General features: G+C 38.9%; 2 protein-coding genes across 3 annotated transcripts in view; one reads left to right on the top strand and one right to left on the bottom strand.

Moving 5' to 3' along the window:
* LOC128685030 (mucin-2-like) overlaps positions 1-1,409 on the top strand; it is a 28,832-nt gene extending 27,423 nt beyond the window's left edge. For both annotated transcript variants that reach the window (XM_070094279.1, XM_070094227.1), the window contains 2 exons: positions 291-395; positions 899-1,409. In XM_070094279.1, the coding sequence (XP_069950380.1) occupies positions 291-395; positions 899-1,141 (348 nt within the window). In that variant the 3' untranslated portion in view covers positions 1,142-1,409. The remainder of the gene's footprint in view (positions 1-290; positions 396-898) is intronic.
* Positions 1,410-3,097: 1,688 nt separating this feature from the next.
* The window catches only part of Eip78C (Ecdysone-induced protein 78C), a 151,846-nt gene continuing 136,356 nt past the window's right edge, over positions 3,098-18,587 (bottom strand). The window contains exons 7-9 of the mRNA XM_053774779.2: positions 14,976-15,155; positions 14,165-14,370; positions 3,098-7,644 (exon numbers count right to left, since the gene is read on the bottom strand). Coding sequence (XP_053630754.1) covers positions 14,179-14,370; positions 14,976-15,155 — 372 coding nt within the window. The 3' untranslated portion in view covers positions 3,098-7,644; positions 14,165-14,178. The remainder of the gene's footprint in view (positions 7,645-14,164; positions 14,371-14,975; positions 15,156-18,587) is intronic.

Below are 18,587 nucleotides of genomic sequence, written 5' to 3'. Positions count from 1 at the left end.
TCAGCATTACCTTGTAACAATAATAGTAATAATGTAATTATTACAAAAAAATAATAGCGTTTTAATATGATAATAATGATACTAATAATGCTAAAATTAATAATAGTTATAATAATAATAATAATACTAATACTAATATTAATAATAATAATAATAATAATAATAATAATAATAATAATAATAATAATAATAATACCGCACATTGCTCTCTTCGTTATTTTCTCATTCTTTTATTAGGCGTTTACCTTCCGTTCTCAGCTCTGTAAATAACCTCCCTTGATATTTTCCAGCTGGTTAACACTACCCTGGCTGGAAACACTAACTTCTTCACCACCCCAGGTTTCTTGAGCAGCCAACTGCACTCCAGCCTCACCCAGTGTGAATGGTGGATCGTGGTAAGCCACTTTAATTTAACCTCTGTTACGTGGTATTTCCTTTCATTACATTAAATAGTTATACAGAAGTTTTACGAAGTAAGTTATACATATACTAATAAACTGCCAGTGATAAACACAAGACAATAATACTAAGTGGTGTATGCCTTGGTGTATATATGCTGAGTGCACCTTATTCCCTAAATTAAGAATTAATATCACCTTGACTGATAGTTAAACAGGTTACACACAACCTTAATGATCCTCGTGTAGTTGTGCAATCGAAAGACTTTAAGCCTGATTAACTAATCGATGTACTGTTAAGCCAGACATCTAACGAAATTCTTCTTTCCCATAAGATTTTTCGTCCATCAAGTATCTCACTTAACACATGATGAGTGGCCCTTTCCCACTGTCTTCCTGGTCGAATGGCCCACTCATCTCCCAGAGTCTCCCTGGTCAAATGGCCCAGTTATCTCAAACCATCAGTCTCTCGTGTTTAATGCTCCACTTCTTTCCCACAGGCTCCAGTGGGTAGGAAAATCCTAATTCAAATGTACATCATAACTTACTATACTCCTGGGTGCATACTGGACTACGTCTTGGTGAACGGCAATGGAAAGAAGACCTACCCATCCTCATCCAGTTACATATTCTGCGGTACAGGATTTAAGTCCGTCATTACTAGTAGCAATATGGCATTAATAGCATACAGTGGCAGTCCAGGACTGAGCAATGGCATAGTGTTTATGTACACTGTCTTGTGATGGACCACTGAGGACGCACGATGCTGGAAGACCACCATTATGATGAACGAAAATGACTCAAGGATGAAAAAGAAGGATTTTACATCTTTTAATTCAAATATTTGTCAGGGCTCTTGTTATCTTTTCATTAAAACAAAGTTAAATGAGTTATCACATTCCTGATTACGTATTTACGACTATAAAGAAAGACTCTGCCGTACGTAGTAATCACGCAATCAAAATTATTTTGTCATGAAACAACTCTTTCTATTTTTGAAATATATTTCCTGCAGCATCAAAATTTGTTTAATTTGCCTCAGCGAGTACAGCGAAGAGATGGAGGAGGGTGAAGATATAAAAGAAAATTGAGTTTGTGAAATCTCTTTTGACTAGCGAAGCATTAAGAGTTAAATATTTCTCAAAGTAAGGACTGCAGCTGGACACCAGTTGATGAAAATATTCTTCATATGTATATATAAGCACATGAGAATACAGCGCTTGAGTGCGTCCAGGTTGTGTCGCTAATGAGTGTATAATTATAACCCTCACACTTAAACATATAAGGATGTCGTTTCCAGATGACTTCAGCGGACACCAATGTGTCACGACTCACGAAATCGTAGTAACACTATTGGAAACAAAACCATACCACGGGCGGGGCTTGAACCCGCGGTCAGAGAGTCTTAAAACTCCAGACAGACACGTTAGCCACTGAGCCAGCTGGCTACAATATGATTCAACCAACTAGGTATATTTAAACACCATAGGAATGTTATCATAAGCACCACTGTGACCACAAATGCAAGTTTTTACAGCCGACTCTCTGACCGCGAGTTCAAGCCCCGCCCGTGATGTTTTTTTTTTCACTGTGTCACTCTGATGGTGTGACTCTGAATCACCTGCAGGCAAAGTTGTTTCTTGTCAATTTTCAACTGTCGATTTTTTATAAGACCAAGTTTCACTGGTTGATAATTTTGCTTATGGGAAGCTGTTAATTTTGTCCAAGATTTCTTTTGCTGAGAATGGTATAAAATATTGACAAGTTGATGAGTAGCACATATGTGCAACAGACACCCATCTGTTGCACATATGTGCAACAGACACCCATCTGTTGCACATATGTGCAACAGACACCCATCTGTTGCACATGCAACTTACTCGTCAAAATATCTTTTATATCTAGGTTAATCTTACTTTGTCGTATATTTAACATGTTTCCTGTGCACTAGACAGGCACCTACGAACGTACAGAACCACACTACAGAACCACGTACGAACCACAGCCCTAACCGGGCTGTGGTTCGTACGTCAACTTGCGTGAAGCCAGCAGTAACAGCCTGGTTGATCAGACCCCGATCCACCATGAGGCCTGGTCTCAGACCGAGCCGCGAGGCCGTTGACCACTGAAACCATCTCCAGGTAAACTCCAGGTCCAGATATCTAGGTTATTTTTTTGTGGTCATTCAATATTCGCTTCCAACTCACCGAATGAGAAACAGGAAGTGTCGGCGAGATCTTCCTGCATATTTCTGGAGGGTGTACATATATGAAGTGCAAAGTGTGTGTATATTAGTGTGTGTACATGTTTAGTGCATGTACGTGTATGGAGTGCGTAAAAATATGGAGTCAAACATGGAGTGTGTATGTCTGTGTACATATATGGAGTGTATATATCTGCGTGTGCATGTGTGGGTTGTGTACATGTATGGAGTGCATATATAGTGTGCACATGTGTGATGCGTATACATATATGAAACGTACGCATATATAGTGTACATATACATGTACTGTGTGCAAAATGCGCATGTGTTTAATATTTACAATCTGTACATGTATGGTGTGTACACGTAGGCGTACATATATTGAGTGTAAACACCTATTTGTGGTTGCAAGGGGTCGAGTCACAGCTCCTGGGTAAGCAGTAACATAATATGATCTCACCTTTCACCCCTCGAGGAAATGATTAAAAACAAATGGATTATATCTATTTATTAAAATATAACTTAGGTCTTCACATCGCTTACAAGGTTACAAAGAACATAATATCAGTGGGAATGAAGATGTATTAACAGTAACAAAAGTCATGGCCGCGTCCACGTCGCTTCAAACAATTTCGCTTCTCTTTAGACTTGTGAGGTAATCATCACTGTTTTTGCTTTTATTTAGTAATATTCGCATATGTATATATCTATATATATTTTAACCTGATTAAATCAAGAATAAATAAAACTGTATCACGTGTTTTTTTTAAGGCTAACATCTAATTTCTATCTTTGTTAGAGTCTAGAAGCTGTCTAATTCTGCCGACACTAGCGAACGCACGCCATCTGGTAAAGCTCCGCAGATCGCAGAAGACGCAGACATCCAATATGGGGGATGGATGGTCGAACCTCACGCTTATCAGTATCATGGTTCGACCATCCAAGTGTGGCTGCTTACCTGCGTCGTCTGCTCATCCCTCTGGAATAGGAGAGTATTCTCAGAGGGGAAAAGATAAGAAGGCTTTTTTCTTTATTTTTCACATATTTTTTTTTGTTATGTACGGAGGGAAACCTAAGGGAGTCCATATTTACACCTGGTAACAACGTAACAGCTAGTCATATATTATTTATAATTCATTTGAGCTACTCCAAAGACAGAAGGTTGCAGTGTCCCTGTTTGTTGGTATTTTTTTTTTTTTCGTTTTAAGCCCTAGATTTTAAGATGCCTTTTTCATAATGCCACGAGTTATTTCATAGTGTTTAATGCCCATTAGACAGTCACAAAGACGCTCGAAGGAAAAAAACTGTACCCAATAAAAGCAAGTGACCTTTAGAACCCGTTAAATTTAAGAAAACGTTACGAAAAACAATTTCTTTTCTTAAATTTAAGAAAACAAAAAAAATTTCGTAACGTTTTCTAGCAATTTACAGGTTTACTAACTGATTTTTTTTATTCATTCAGTACAAAAATCAGAATTCTTGTAAATTCGTATTCTCACTTTTTTTTTTTTAATCTTACCTATTATATTTTTGGAACGCTAAATTTGACTTAGCAAAAGGGTAAAAATTTCTTTCTTTCGCAGAGACGTAAAAGATGTACATAAATCGGGGCACATTTTATGAGCCATATTTATACCCTTTTTGTGGCCATCAATTAATATACGGGAAGACTGCAAGTTCTGGCAGTATGTGGGAGGGGGGGGTGGGGGGCGACGAGGGGGCAGCCATCCCAAGCTGGCCGCCGTTCTAACGAATTGTCCTGACAGCGACTCAGAACCTAAACATTTATCTTTGCATATGCTTAATTCTAATGCAGTACTGTGTAAACGGAATAATAGACGCGATGTATGTCTATCTATACTACGTTAGAGCCACTGATTGCCTTGTTAGAGCAGAGAACAGCTTGGAAACACTGCCCCTACCGTTCCCGAGTCCATTTTTACCCTTTGAGGCGTGTACTCGACCTTTGCCTGAAGTCTGAAGTCCCCGCTGAGTGGTCACTGAAAGATCACGGGAAGCTTGTTGTCTAGATAAATAAGAACATAAGAATGGAGGAACACTGCAGAAGGCCTACTGGCCCATGCGAAGCTTTACTCCATCTCGAGCGGTAACTCAGAATTCGGGGGTGGCCACTCACCACCTGATTAACAAGTATAAATAATGTAGGTTCTTGGCCAGACTGCGGTGATGGGCACCAGCATAGCTGGAGGAATCATCAGTAATTCTAAAACACTACCAAAAAATCTACACACACCCAAAAAAAAAAAAAATCCATATCCCATTAGCGATCATCTGAGAGGTGATGCACAGTGACCACATCACACGCAGTCCAACCTAATACCCTGACCCATTGTTTTAAATTAACAAAATAATCTATCTCAGGTGTGTTGTTGGCTTGGGGAATGTTTACACAGTTTTATGAAATGATTTAGTGTGGAGAGACCCTTGCACTCATCTAAATAACAGTACTGAAATATTCAGTGGAAGTACGCTAACAAGGTACACTTGAAGGTGTGTGTGTGTGTGAGAGAGAGAGACAATACTCCATAACTGACGCAACAAGGAATGAAACAGCCAGGTCATAAGGTCTCTCGTCGCGTATCCACCTGGCCAGCCATTAGGAACTCTGGCTTGTCTCAGTAACATCATGTTACTTGAGACCAATCACAAAGCCATCAACGCTTCCTTCGGCTGCAGGGAAGATATCGCATCATCAACGACAATCTACCTCATTCATATAATTTTTGCTTTATATCACCGACCTCTGGGGCCGAACAAAGTGCCCTGAGGAAATACGCCTGTGGCATACAACCTCCTTTAGGCGTTTATGAAAACATGCCTTCACGACAATGGGACCTGCCCTCTTGGCGTAGGCGACGCATTAAACTGTATGTGCTCGTGTATTGCCTTGTACTGCGGATTAAAAGCAATGTTTCCTTACTGCTCACAAAGAAACGCCTTGTTACACTCAGGACTTTGGCAGCCTGCCAGACCTAGACATTTCATGAAAGCCAATAACTAGTGAACGAGTGTGACTACAAACTCATTTGGGGTTGCAGACTCGGTGGCTACCCGTGGACCTACACACAACCTGTGCACTACACAAATGTCACTAGATGCTCCTCTACGGAACTTCAGCTGCATCTCTGCTCAATTTCAATGCTCAGGTTAAACACTGCTGACGTTCTACATGCTTTCTGGTACTACTCTCATAACAAAGGCGAAGCATTATATATATATTTATTTATACAGGTATAAATAAATTTTCAGAACCTCGATGACTGGAAATGGAACACAGAGTATGGTGGTGATGAAGGTCATCAAGTGTCGTGGACACAAGTGCTGAGCCGTCGATTGAGGTAAATAGTCTACAAGGGTCCTTGTGAAGATTTAGCATTTTCCAGTCGTGAAGTAACATGAGTAGAGAGAGACAGAGATACAGTAGCATGTTAGGCTAAAATAGCATAAACAGATGCTAGAGAGGTCAGCAGGAGCGGCGAAAGAGATAGTTTCAGTAGAAGTAACACTATGGCCATAAGTACCAGTAACAGCTGCGGCATTCTCGAGTTTCAGAGCTTCACTACATCACTACACATCAAGCTTCATTACTGCGTCGCCACCACCTTTGTGCAGAGGTGACAGCAGTCACACAGCTGTGTGAACTCCGAGTCAAACTGAGATTTCTCACATATTTGCGTTCGTGTAGACGCATTTTTAAGATGAAAGCTGGAAATTTGTATGAGATGTATTACAGTTTTTCACGCGCCTTAACACCAGCGTTTGAGCTTTTCCAAAGTCATATTAAAAATAATTCTAGCCACCTGTTTATTGGCATTGTCAGTAAAACAAACTGGGAATACAGATTATGTTTACTAGACTGCTGTTCATCTATGCCACTCCGTCTTGCCACTTGTCTTGGTGTCTAGATGAACACTAGACGCCACCAAGAACACAAATGTGTAATAAATATTGGTAACACAATCAATTGGATATAACTGGCATCCCAGTGCCAAGGGTCGCTGGCGCGGGGCAACGTGGCAGTGAAAACTTAGTTACGAGGACGCAACTCTCAACCATTAATCCGGGAGGGAATCATCCAAGACCCAACTGCCATGCTTCTCTCACATAACAACAACATCTGCTGAAACACGTCAGGCTCCACCATGAGACATCTTGGCCCCTCTGGTTCGTCTTGTTTTTTATTCCAGAGTCTTCAGTACCGTCTGGAAATTCTCTGAGTACCAGTTTTCTTCGATTCTTTTCCTTAAATCCGCAAGCAACATTCTTCGATCCAATTCCACCAATCCTCCTGCATTTATCTTCGATTCCGTTCCTTCGAATCCTCCAGCAATTATCTTCGAATTCTCTCCTTGAATCCTTCAACAACTGCCATTGATTCCTTGAATCTGCCAGCAACTATCTTCGATTTCTCTCCTTAAATCCTTCAACAACTGCCGTTGATTCCTTGAATCCGCCAGCAACTATATTCGATCCCTTTCCTTGTCTCCGCCTAAGAAATTTACCTGCCGTCAAGGCCATCTTCCGTTTACCAGTGCCCATGAGAATCACATGATTTAACATTTCATTAGTGGAATAAATGATTCCACGGGACTCTCATAAGACAAACAGATAACCATAGGCAAAGTGGGTGCGGAGAGTCGGTGTTCGAATGTGTCAACTGTCACAGATGCAGCTTCTTTCACTGGCACACATCCGCATTACTCTTGACGCGAGAAAGTGCTTTTTCTCTTCGTGGTCCAGAAATTCTAAGGAGCTGCTGTACTCGTAGGAATCAGAGGTGCTGTTGATCCTCATGATGCCGAGCTGTGGTACCGGTGACCAGTCCACTTGCCAGCTTCGTGGTCACTGCTTGTGTACTTGGAGTTTATGTAAATCTTTGAATGACAGCCGATTTTTTTGTGATTGACAGCTGTTGGCTGTGAATGATAGCTGCTGGTGGTTGTGAGTGACAGCCGCTGGTTGTGAGTGACGCCAAGATGAGGCTGGAGTTCACTTGGTCCACTACCTCACGAAATTACACTCCTGAAAAGAAAAGGAAAAAATAACAACATACACTAATATATATATATATATATATATATATATATATATATATATATATATATATATATATATATATATATATATATATATATATATAATATATATATATATATATATATAAACATTTGGGAGATAAAATCTTAAGAGTTATTAACAGGAAGAAACAGGTGAGTCATATTATGAAAGCAGTTTTGTAGTCTCAGAAAAGTACAGTAGAGAAGAGGACTGAAACAGACGAGGATTTAAAACAATATCCATTCGCAGCATCAAGAATGGGTATAACATAGAAAGACTAGAAAAAAAGGTATAATACTAACTGGAATAATACACAACCAATCCGCACAAAGTGCAGGAGTCGCTGATCGAGCCAGTATAAGAGACGGAGCTAATCAGGTGTTGTGCGCCTCGAACCCCAGTAACAACAACTCGTTAGGCGTCAGGCAAAAGGACACAGATGCAACTAATGTGACATTTTATTGCCGCAATAAAATGTCACATTCGTCGCATCTGTGCCCTTGTACCTAACATTATATCGGTAATTATACAATTATTAATAACGCGTTAGGAAAATACACGCGTAGGTTAAGCCAGTACAATCATCATACCAAACCAGGAATTTATCAGAGATATACAGACAAGGCAGTAAGGAATAAACCCGAATAAGTAGAAAGAAAATGAAGGAAACCTTAGAAAAATATCAAAATTAAATCTCATATTCAAAGGAAATAATGTAATCGTGAAAGACAAAAATCAGCTGTGAAAAAAACAAATCGCGTAATAGGAGGAACTGTGGGATTTTACTATGAATTTACTATGAAAATTATTTTTAGAGTGGATTTAAAACACCACAAAAGCAGGTGAGGTGAAGCACAATGATAAACCAAAGAAGAGGTCAAGAAAAACAAAGTTAATATGACCAGAGGAGATACCACCAAAAGTTTTGAAGGAATGGGCGGAAGGAAGTTCTCTGATCTTTCAAAGCTTTGCGAGGCTTCCTTTACAAGGTTTTAAAGTAGAGGCTAGATAGAAAAGTGTAAATATTTTACTAATATATAAATGGTCTGGAGATACCGACAAGATGTGGAAAAAGACTTTTTTGTGCAGTTCAGGACATTTATTAAAGGCACCGTTTCGCCACGAGTGTCTTCTTCAGTATTATGATTGAAGAAACCATTAGTGGCGAAACGTTTCCATTAATAAATGTCCTGAAATATATATATATCTTTTTCCATATAGGTCCTGTCTTTCTGTCAAGTGGAAAACAACAGTAAATATAAACCACATGAAACACCTGGAAAATTCATTCATATTAACGGGATACATAACATGTACAGCACTTAGGTATTTTTATTGTTATAATAAACCACGTGAAACACCTGGAGAACCTTATTATACTAGCAGTATACTAGTGCAACACTTGGGTATCTTTATTATGGACGCATTTCGCCAGCCAGTGGCTTTATTGATCCAGTGCAGAGAATGGATGCTGGAAAACGAGAAGAGGCAACATGAGGTGATCAGTCTCTCAGCCTTAATAAATCTAAGGTTGAAGGACTGAACACCGTCTATCAAGGTGATCAGTCTCTCAGCCTTAATAAATCTAAGGTTGAAGGACTGAACACCGTCTATCAAGGTGATCAGTCTCTCAGCCTTAATAAATCTAAGGTTGAAGGACTGAACACCGTCTATCAAGGTGATCAGTCTCTCAGCCTTAATAAATCTAAGGTTGAAGGACTGAACACCGTCTATCAAGGTGATCAGTCTCTCAGCCTTAATAAATCTAAGGTTGAAGGACTGAACACCGTCTATCAAGGTGATCAGTCCCTCAGCCTTAATAAATCTAAGGTTGAAGGACTGAACACCGTCTATCAAGGTGATCAGTCCCTCAGCCTTATAAATCTAAGGTTGAAGGACTGAACACCGTCTATCAAGGGAATGTTTACCTCAGATTACCTCTTCACAGTAAAGATACATGAGTGTTCTACATGTGTCCGTCTCATCTACCTGGAGACCAGACTCCAGATCAGCAAAATCCTGTGTGTATAACAATCTATAACCTACTATCATGGTTATATAAATTAAACGGGGCAAAAACAAGATAAGACTGAATTTACTTGGATCTTACAAATAATCTACAGAATTCCACAAAAAATTTTTTTGTTCTGAACATTTCAAAATATAGGTAATAGGATAATTTCTAGCCGACAGAAAAAAAGGCAAGTGATAAAAAAAATCTCACAGTGAAAGGTCACCAGTTTCGCCAGGATCATAATTTTTTTTAGTTAATAAATCATTTCTCCCCCCCCCCACCCCAAAAAAAAAAAAATAATAATGAATTTGCATAGGTATGAAGCAAGCATAGCATTAAAATTAAGAAAATACTAAGATTCTGTTAAATATCAAGATACTGTCAAATATCAAGGTACTATTAAATATCAAGATAATGTTAAATATCAAGGTACTATTAAATATCAAGATAATGTTAAATATCAAGGTACTATTAAATATCAAGATACTGTCAAATATCAAGGTACTATTAAATATCAAGATACTGTCAAACATCAAGGTACTATTAAATATCAAGATACTGTCAAATATCAAGGTACTATTAAATATCAAGATACTGTCAAATATCAAGGTACTATTAAATATCAAGATACTGTCAAATATCAAGGTACTATTAAATATCAAGATACTGTCAAATATCAAGGTACTATTAATATCAAGATACTGTCAAACATCAAGGTACTATTAAATATCAAGATAATGTCAAATATCAAGGTACTATTAAATATCAAGATACTGTCAAATATCAAGGTACTATTAAATATCAAGATAATGTCAAATATCAAGGTACTATTAAATATCAAGATACTGTCAAATATCAAGGTACTATTAAATATCAAGGTAATTTCAAATATCAAGGTACTATTAAATATCAAGATACTGTCAAATATCAAGGTACTATTAAATATCAAGATAATATCAAATATCAAGGTACTATTAAATATCAAGATAATGTCAGTTATCAAGGTACTATTAAATATCAAGATATTATCAAACATCAAGGTACTATTAAATATCAAGATAATATCAAACATCAAGGTACTATTAAATATCAAGATAATGTCAAATATCAAGGTACTATTAAATATCAAGATACTGTCAAATATCAAGGTACTCTCAAATTAACAGGTGGTTTGACAAATGCACGATTTAAATACAACGTATTATTATTATTATAATCAAAAAGAAGCGCTAAGCCACAAGGACTATACAGCTAAATACAACGTAGATCATTGTAACGTAATAGCTACAGGAGGTGATAAAAACACGGCACTGATGAATGATAAACTGTGTGATAAAATCTGGACAGTGCCAGACAGAGAAGGGATGCGGGATTATTCTCTGGAAAGCGGAATCTTGCCCTGAGAACACACGCAGTAGCAAGCAACTCCGTGCTGTACTGGTGGTTGTCGAAATGTTGTTGAGTGAACAAGAGTGGTGTAGATCAAATTAAACCGACTAAAGAAGTGCCACAAAACAGTGTGTCCACTATGTAAGAGGTGTTGTGAAGAACGATTGAAAAAGTCCATTTCACTTGAATATTGCAAATAGCATTGTTGCTATACGTTCACAGGAAACAGGTGATTAGTAATAATCTTGAGGTTAATGATGAGCTTGGGGAAAGTGATCACAAATCACTCAGTTTTAATATATCATGGAATTCCCCTAATAATGGCAATCAAGTCTCCGTCCCTGACTTTCGCTTGGCTGATTTCATAGGACTGAAAAATTACTTAGGTGGGCTGAACTGGAATGACCTGACTAAGGGTCAGGTAGGTGGTGATGGTTGCCGATATGATGCTTTCCAGGGCATAGTTCTAGCTGCTCAGTCAAATTATGTTCCAAATAGGGAAATCAGATCAAACAAAAATGATCCTAAATGGATGAACAATAGATTAAAATATCTGATTGGTCAAAAGAGAGGCATATATAGGCAAATCAAAAGAGGAGAGGGGCAATTGAGAAATCGATATATTCAGTTAAAGAGAGAAATAAAAAAGGGAATTAGAAAAGCAAAAAGAGATTATGAGGTTAAAGTTGCAAGAGAATCGAAGACTAACCCAAAAGGATTCTTTCAGGTATACAGAAGTAAGATCAGGGACAAGATAGGCCCACTCAAAAGTTCCTCGGGTCAGCTCACTGACAGTGATAAGGAAATGTGTAGAATTTTTAACACATACTTCCTCTCAGTTTTTACACAGGAGGATACCAGCGATATTCCAGTAATGATAAATTATGTAGAACAGGACGATAATAAACTGTGTACTATTAGGGTCACAAGTGACATGGTCCTTAGGCAAATAGATAAATTAAAACCTAACAAATCCCCAGGCCCTGATGAACTGTATGCAAGGGTTCTAAAGGAATGTAAAGAGGAGCTTAGCACACCTTTGGCTAATCTTTTCAACATATCACTACAAACTGGCATGGTGCCAGATAAGTGGAAAATGGCAAATGTGATACCTATTTTCAAAACAGGTGACAGGTCCTTAGCTTCGAACTATAGACCAATAAGCCTAACCTCCATAGTGGGAAAATTTATGGAATCAATAATTGCCGAGGCAGTTCGTAGCCACCTTGAAAAGCATAAATTAATCAACGAATCTCAGCATGGTTTTACAAAGGGGCGTTCCTGCCTTACGAATTTATTAACTTTTTTCACTAAGGTATTTGAGGAGGTAGATCATGGTAATGAATATGATATTGTGTATATGGACTTCAGTAAGGCTTTTGACAGGGTCCCACATCAGAGACTATTGAGGAAAATTAAAGCACATGGAATAGGAGGAGAAATTTTTTCCTGGATAGAGGCATGGTTGACAAATAGGCAGCAGAGAGTTTGCATAAATGGGGAGAAATCAGAGTGGGGAAGTGTCACGAGCGGTGTTCCACAGGGGTCAGTGTTGGGCCCCCTGCTGTTCACAATCTACATAAACGACATAGATGAGGGCATAAAGAGCGACATCGGCAAGTTTGCCGATGACACCAAAATAGGCCGTCGAATTCATTCTGACGAGGACATTCGAGCACTCCAGGAAGATTTGAATAGACTGATGCAGTGGTCGGAGAAGTGGCAGATGCAGTTTAATATAGACAAATGCAAAGTTCTAAATGTTGGACAGGACAATAACCATGCCACATATAAACTAAATAATGTAGATCTTAATATTACGGATTGCGAAAAAGATTTAGGAGTTCTGGTTAGCAGTAATCTGAAACCAAGACAACAGTGCATAAGTGTTCGCAATAAAGCTAATAGAATCCTTGGCTTCATATCAAGAAGCATAAATAATAGGAGTCCTCAGGTTGTTCTTCAACTCTATACATCCTTGGTTAGGCCTCATTTAGATTATGCTGCACAGTTTTGGTCACCTTATTACAGAATGGATATAAATTCTCTGGAAAATGTACAAAGGAGGATGACAAAGTTGATCCCATGTATCAGAAACCTTCCCTATGAGGATAGACTAAGGGCCCTGAATCTGCACTCTCTAGAAAGACGTAGAATTAGGGGGGATATGATTGAGGTGTATAAATGGAAGACAGGAATAAATAAAGGGGATGTAAATAGTGTGCTGAAAATATCTAGCCTAGACAGGACTCGCAGCAATGGTTTTAAGTTGGAAAAATTCAGATTCAGGAAGGATATAGGAAAGTACTGGTTTGGTAATAGAGTTGTGGATGAGTGGAACAAACTCCCAAGTACCGTTATAGAGGCCAGAACATTGTGTAGTTTTAAAAATAGGTTGGATAAATACATGAGTGGATGTGGGTGGGTGTGAGTTAGACCTGATAGCTTGTGCTACCAGGTCGGTTGCCGTGTTCCTCCCTTAAGTCAATGTGACCTGACCTGACTAGGTTGGGTGCATTGGCTTAAGCCGGTAGGAGACTTGGACCTGCCTCGCATGGGCCAGTAGGCCTTCTTCAGTGTTCCTTCGTTCTTATGTTCTTATGTTCTTATGTGTGTAGAGAATCTAGGATAACCCAAAAAAGTCAGACTGAGTGACTTATATCACAGTATACAAAATAACCACATTGAAAAAACCGTGTAAGTCCAAGGGTTTTCGTGATTACTCGCATTATTAACTATAATGTCCCTGTTCACCTAGCAGTAAATAAGTACCTGGTGTGGGTCGCATCCTGAGGACAAAATTAACCTAATTTGCCCGAAATGCTCTGCATAACAAGAAGTTTTAAATATAGTATGTCATTAATGTCAGCTAGGTATGTATATGTTGTATCATGTAGAAAATTTATTATTATTATTATTATCATTATTATTATTATTATATTTCTAGTTGGATGAAGGTTAAGAGCCAGCTGGCTGAGTGACTTACACACTGGTCTAGAGTTTCAGGACACACTTGCCATAAGTGCAAACCCCACCTATTACAAACAAATGCTCTCCAACACCATTATGCCCGATACTCACCTACAATACACCGCTCATAATAAATCCTCTTCACACTTGGGAATGTCGAAAATTTCGGCGAAGAGAGGAGGCAGTTTGAGTCTTGACCAGTTTGAGCGGAACCAGTTGAGGTGTTCGTGATGTTTAGCCCCGATCTGTCGTAGCTCCGGCATCTTCATCACAACATTGGGAAACAAGTGCATCTCGCTGGCGTGGTTGCGACCCACCTGGGAAATAGCAAGTACGTTATTTAATTGCTATTTCACTACCTAATTTTTTAATAATTTTGTAATAAAGGACCGTGTTTGTGCAGTGGAGTGCTGGTATTAACATTCAATTAGAGGATGGAAACGATCCTTTCTGATGGTAATTAACGTCTAACATTCACAACAGGAGGGGAATGAGTTAGAGATGGATAAGAGAGAGTGAAAACGTGTGGCATGACAAGGACAGGTAATGATTCATAGAACAAAATAACATTTGACATTCATCGTGTATGTGACGATAATGTTTCTTTAAATTAATATGATAGATGTATGATCAGTGGTGAACTCTCTCTCTCTCTCTCTCTCTCTTTTAAAAAGGAGACCCACGAATCCACATTCAGTACACCCACACACACACACACACATACACACACACACACACACACACACACACACACACACACACACACACACACACACACACACACACACCCACACACACACACACACACACACACACCCACACTCACACACACACACACACACAAAACACAGCACAAAACCCTCTATCAATCTAATAAACTTAAGTCTATCTTTACATTCAAAGTCACGAAGCCTCGACTAACCTGAACTCTGAGAGCCTCGATAATCTTATCTTGCTGCTGCTCGATGACCTTGCTGTCGGTAATCCCGGGTCTGTCGGCAGTCAGCAGCACGACCGCTGTGAAGAGTGCCAGTTCCGTGTCGTTGAGGTTCAGGTTGTTAAACGTCATGGCGAAATTAAATACTGTTGACACGAAGTCTTGCTGTTTGGAGAAGAAGATTTGTCACTTGAAGACATTATTATTAATTATTATTATTATTATTATTATTATTATTATTATTATTATTATTATATAGGCAAAGTTACGTATGTAAATCTGTAGTGTGCTGCAATAATATTGTTTACGACAGTTAATTAGTGGAAATAAAGGCTTGCTGTGTTTCCCTGTCTTATTCCATCATTACAAGGAATGAGTTTCGTATCTCGGGTAGTGAAGACTAGGAGACTCCTGTAAGATGATTATACTTTTAAACATTCTACTAGTGTGTCTAAAATAATTAGAAATCACCATCTTTGAGAATGGTGGAGGCAGTGATGGAGGCTGTACAGAGAAGAACTATGGGAGATCAGAGGTAGTGAAGGAAGGTTTCTGTCGTAAGAGTTATCTTGTTAGAAAGTCCCGAGGAAGAGATCTGGAAGGAGCTTATAACAAGTGCTAGCGACGTGTGCAAGAATTTCTTTTAAGAAAGCTTCGTGTGAAAGCATTTTGCTGGAGGTAAAGGTTTAATATAAATAATGGGATAGTTTAAACTTTAAAGAAAACTGTATCATGAAGATGGAATTTAGGTGTTGCGAGGACGAGTGTTTTCCATGAGTGTGAGATTGTAGAAGACAATCTGTCTTTATTAAGACAATCTGTCTTTATTACATATTAAAATTAGTAGCTTTATTGCTGTGAAAAATTTCCTGACAGTGACGTATGCTAAGATTCATGAAATGTGCTGGAAAAAAAGAGACTCGTAGTAATCAAACTGTTCTATAATTCTGCATCACTAAACGACTGTGTCTAAGGAAATGAATACGGGGAGATTTTAATTAAGGTGAATTCAGAAATCAACAAGCAGTGATGATTTTTAAGGTGAAAAGATGATTATCATTTGTCAACATTCAAAGTATACCCATATGTAGACTAAGAAAACACATGAATGAATTTAGCCAGCATATTTCAACCTCTAAATGAGCCTTTCTTCTGCTGAAGATGACCTCAAATGGGGTAGAAATATACAGACAGGAACTGGAACAAGCATCAACATGTGTAATGTATTGCTCTTAGATGCAGTGGATACTTATATTTCCGCCAAGGTTTCTCCCACACAATAGCCTTTATCAAGCCAGAAGAAAATGCATGAAAAAGATGAGTGTATATACAGGTCCAGAAAGAAGAGGGATGCGTGGGATTACCTGGGATTAAAGACATCAACATCAAAAACAAGAAATTTACAAAAAAAAAAAAAATCTACTGATTAAACCATCTATTTGCTATGCAGAAAAATGAAACAATATGAATCTTCCCTTGCCAAGACAAAACTTTATTGACTTAGCTGAACTTTGTGGTAGTTTGAGCTGTTTCTCTCTTAACAATAACTGCTACAGACAAAATATTTGGCAGTGTCATGGATTCAACTGTTAGAGTGTAGTTCTGGCTAACCTCAACAACCAGTGTAGTTCTGGCTAACCTCAACAACCAGTGTAGTTCTGGCTAACCTCAACAACCAGTGTAGTTCTGGCTAACCTCAACAACCAGTGTAGTTCTGGCTAACCTCAACAACCAGTGTAGTTCTGGCTAAACTCAACAACCAGTGTAGTTCTGGCTAAACTCAACAACCAGTGTAGTTCTGGCTAACCTCAACAACCAGTGTAGTTCTGGCTAACCTAAAATCCCGTGCAGTTCTGGCCGACCTCTACACGAAACAGCTGGAAGCCGAACGATCCAAGTATACTGTCTGACTAACACAGTCTGGCAGCGGTATATCGATGACATCCTTGTCATCACACTCAACACTAACCCTTCCAGAGAAAACTTTGCTCTTTCGAGCTTTCCCTCCAACTTACGATGGAGGAGGAGCACAACGACGGACTTCCCTTCTTAGATTCTCAGCTTAGCAAATCAGATACTCAGCATAAATTCGAGGCTTCCCGGGATAAACGTGACCTTATCTACATCATGTCACACAAAACGCTAGAACCAGAAAAAGATACTGAAAAGGTTCTTCCTCAGAGAGTACCGATCATGCAGCCCGGAGATTCTAGGAGAATGTCATAGAATTAAAACATCTCCAAATATGACAACAAGAAAAGAGCACTTAAAATTATGACAGGATGTACCGTTTTCCCCAACTGTAGTGATCCCGTGAGCCTCACTGACAGCTGTCTAGCAGATATAGCATCGCATCCGTCACTTCTACTGCCTTCAAGGACGTTGTTAGAGACATAAACAGACGCCATGATGTGGAAAATAACAGGACTCTATATCATTCATTGTAATGATTGTGACAAAGGTAACAGGAGAACATTGTCCTACTGTCCGGGACATTGTCCCACGGTCCGGAACATTGTCCCACGGTCCCGAACATTGTCACACGGTCCGGAACATTGTCCCACGGTCCGGAACATTGTCACACGGTTGGAACATCGTTACACGGCCCGGAACATTGTCACACAGCCAGGAACATTGTCACACGGACTGGAACTTTGTCACACGGTCTGGAACACTGTCACAGGTCTGGAATATTGTCCCACGGTTGAGAACATAGTCACACTGTCAAGAAAACACAAATGTGCATGTAGAACGCCTAATACAAGCATAAATATGCTACACATCTCGTGAAATAAACAGGTTCTTAACTAGTTGTCAAGAACGTAACAGAGATGTGAGAAAATGTTTAGAATCCGCCATTATCAGCACTATTATTCAGAACCAGTTTTGCTTCATGTTAGCTAAACTTTTAACTTACCCCATACTTGCAAATTATTCAGGTGTCCAGAAGCCACCACTAAGAGTTCATTGTACATCTGATATGCTCCCTCGTTCCGAAATGCTCCCGTGCACCTAACCTTCTTCTGTATGTACCTGTATATATAATCCTCTTTCTTGTGTATTCTTCACTGACAAGGGTATCCACTTCAACTGCGTGTCGTTAACTATACAAATAAAATTCCTCTAAGTGTTTTCATAGTCTTCAAGCATTAACAAACGATACAAGTAAGTGGCTGCAGTGTAGGTCATCAGCTCAGTCGGTATCTTAGGGTTGAGTTAGAAATATAATCTAACATTTGCTAACTGGAATTTACGTGAATAGCAAAATGCCACTGTTTTGCTGTTTCTGTAAGAGTTTAGGTCCTCCATCCTTGAATGCCATTATAAGCCCTAAAACTACGATACTTACGGCCTTCTTGAATTGTCTTAAAAGTTTCTCCTGGCATTCTGATCCACTCTTAGTTACTGGTGTTTATTCCAGTCCCAGTACTCAAACCTAGTTTTGCCTAACAATTTCAACTGAGGTTTCAAGCTCCTCCCTATTCTACTAGACTAATAAGTACGTGTAATTGGTTGTTAGTCTTTAATACAATTCTGACTGCCCATTAGAACACCAATCTATCACCTCAGGCTGACCTTCAGAAACCAGGGGAAGGA

The sequence above is a fragment of the Cherax quadricarinatus genome, chromosome 1, assembly GCF_038502225.1.
Source record: "Cherax quadricarinatus isolate ZL_2023a chromosome 1, ASM3850222v1, whole genome shotgun sequence".
Lineage (NCBI taxonomy): Eukaryota > Metazoa > Arthropoda > Malacostraca > Decapoda > Parastacidae > Cherax > Cherax quadricarinatus.
The sequence above is the reverse complement of the archived record's forward strand: the minus strand, read 5'-3'. Positions and strand labels throughout refer to the sequence as shown.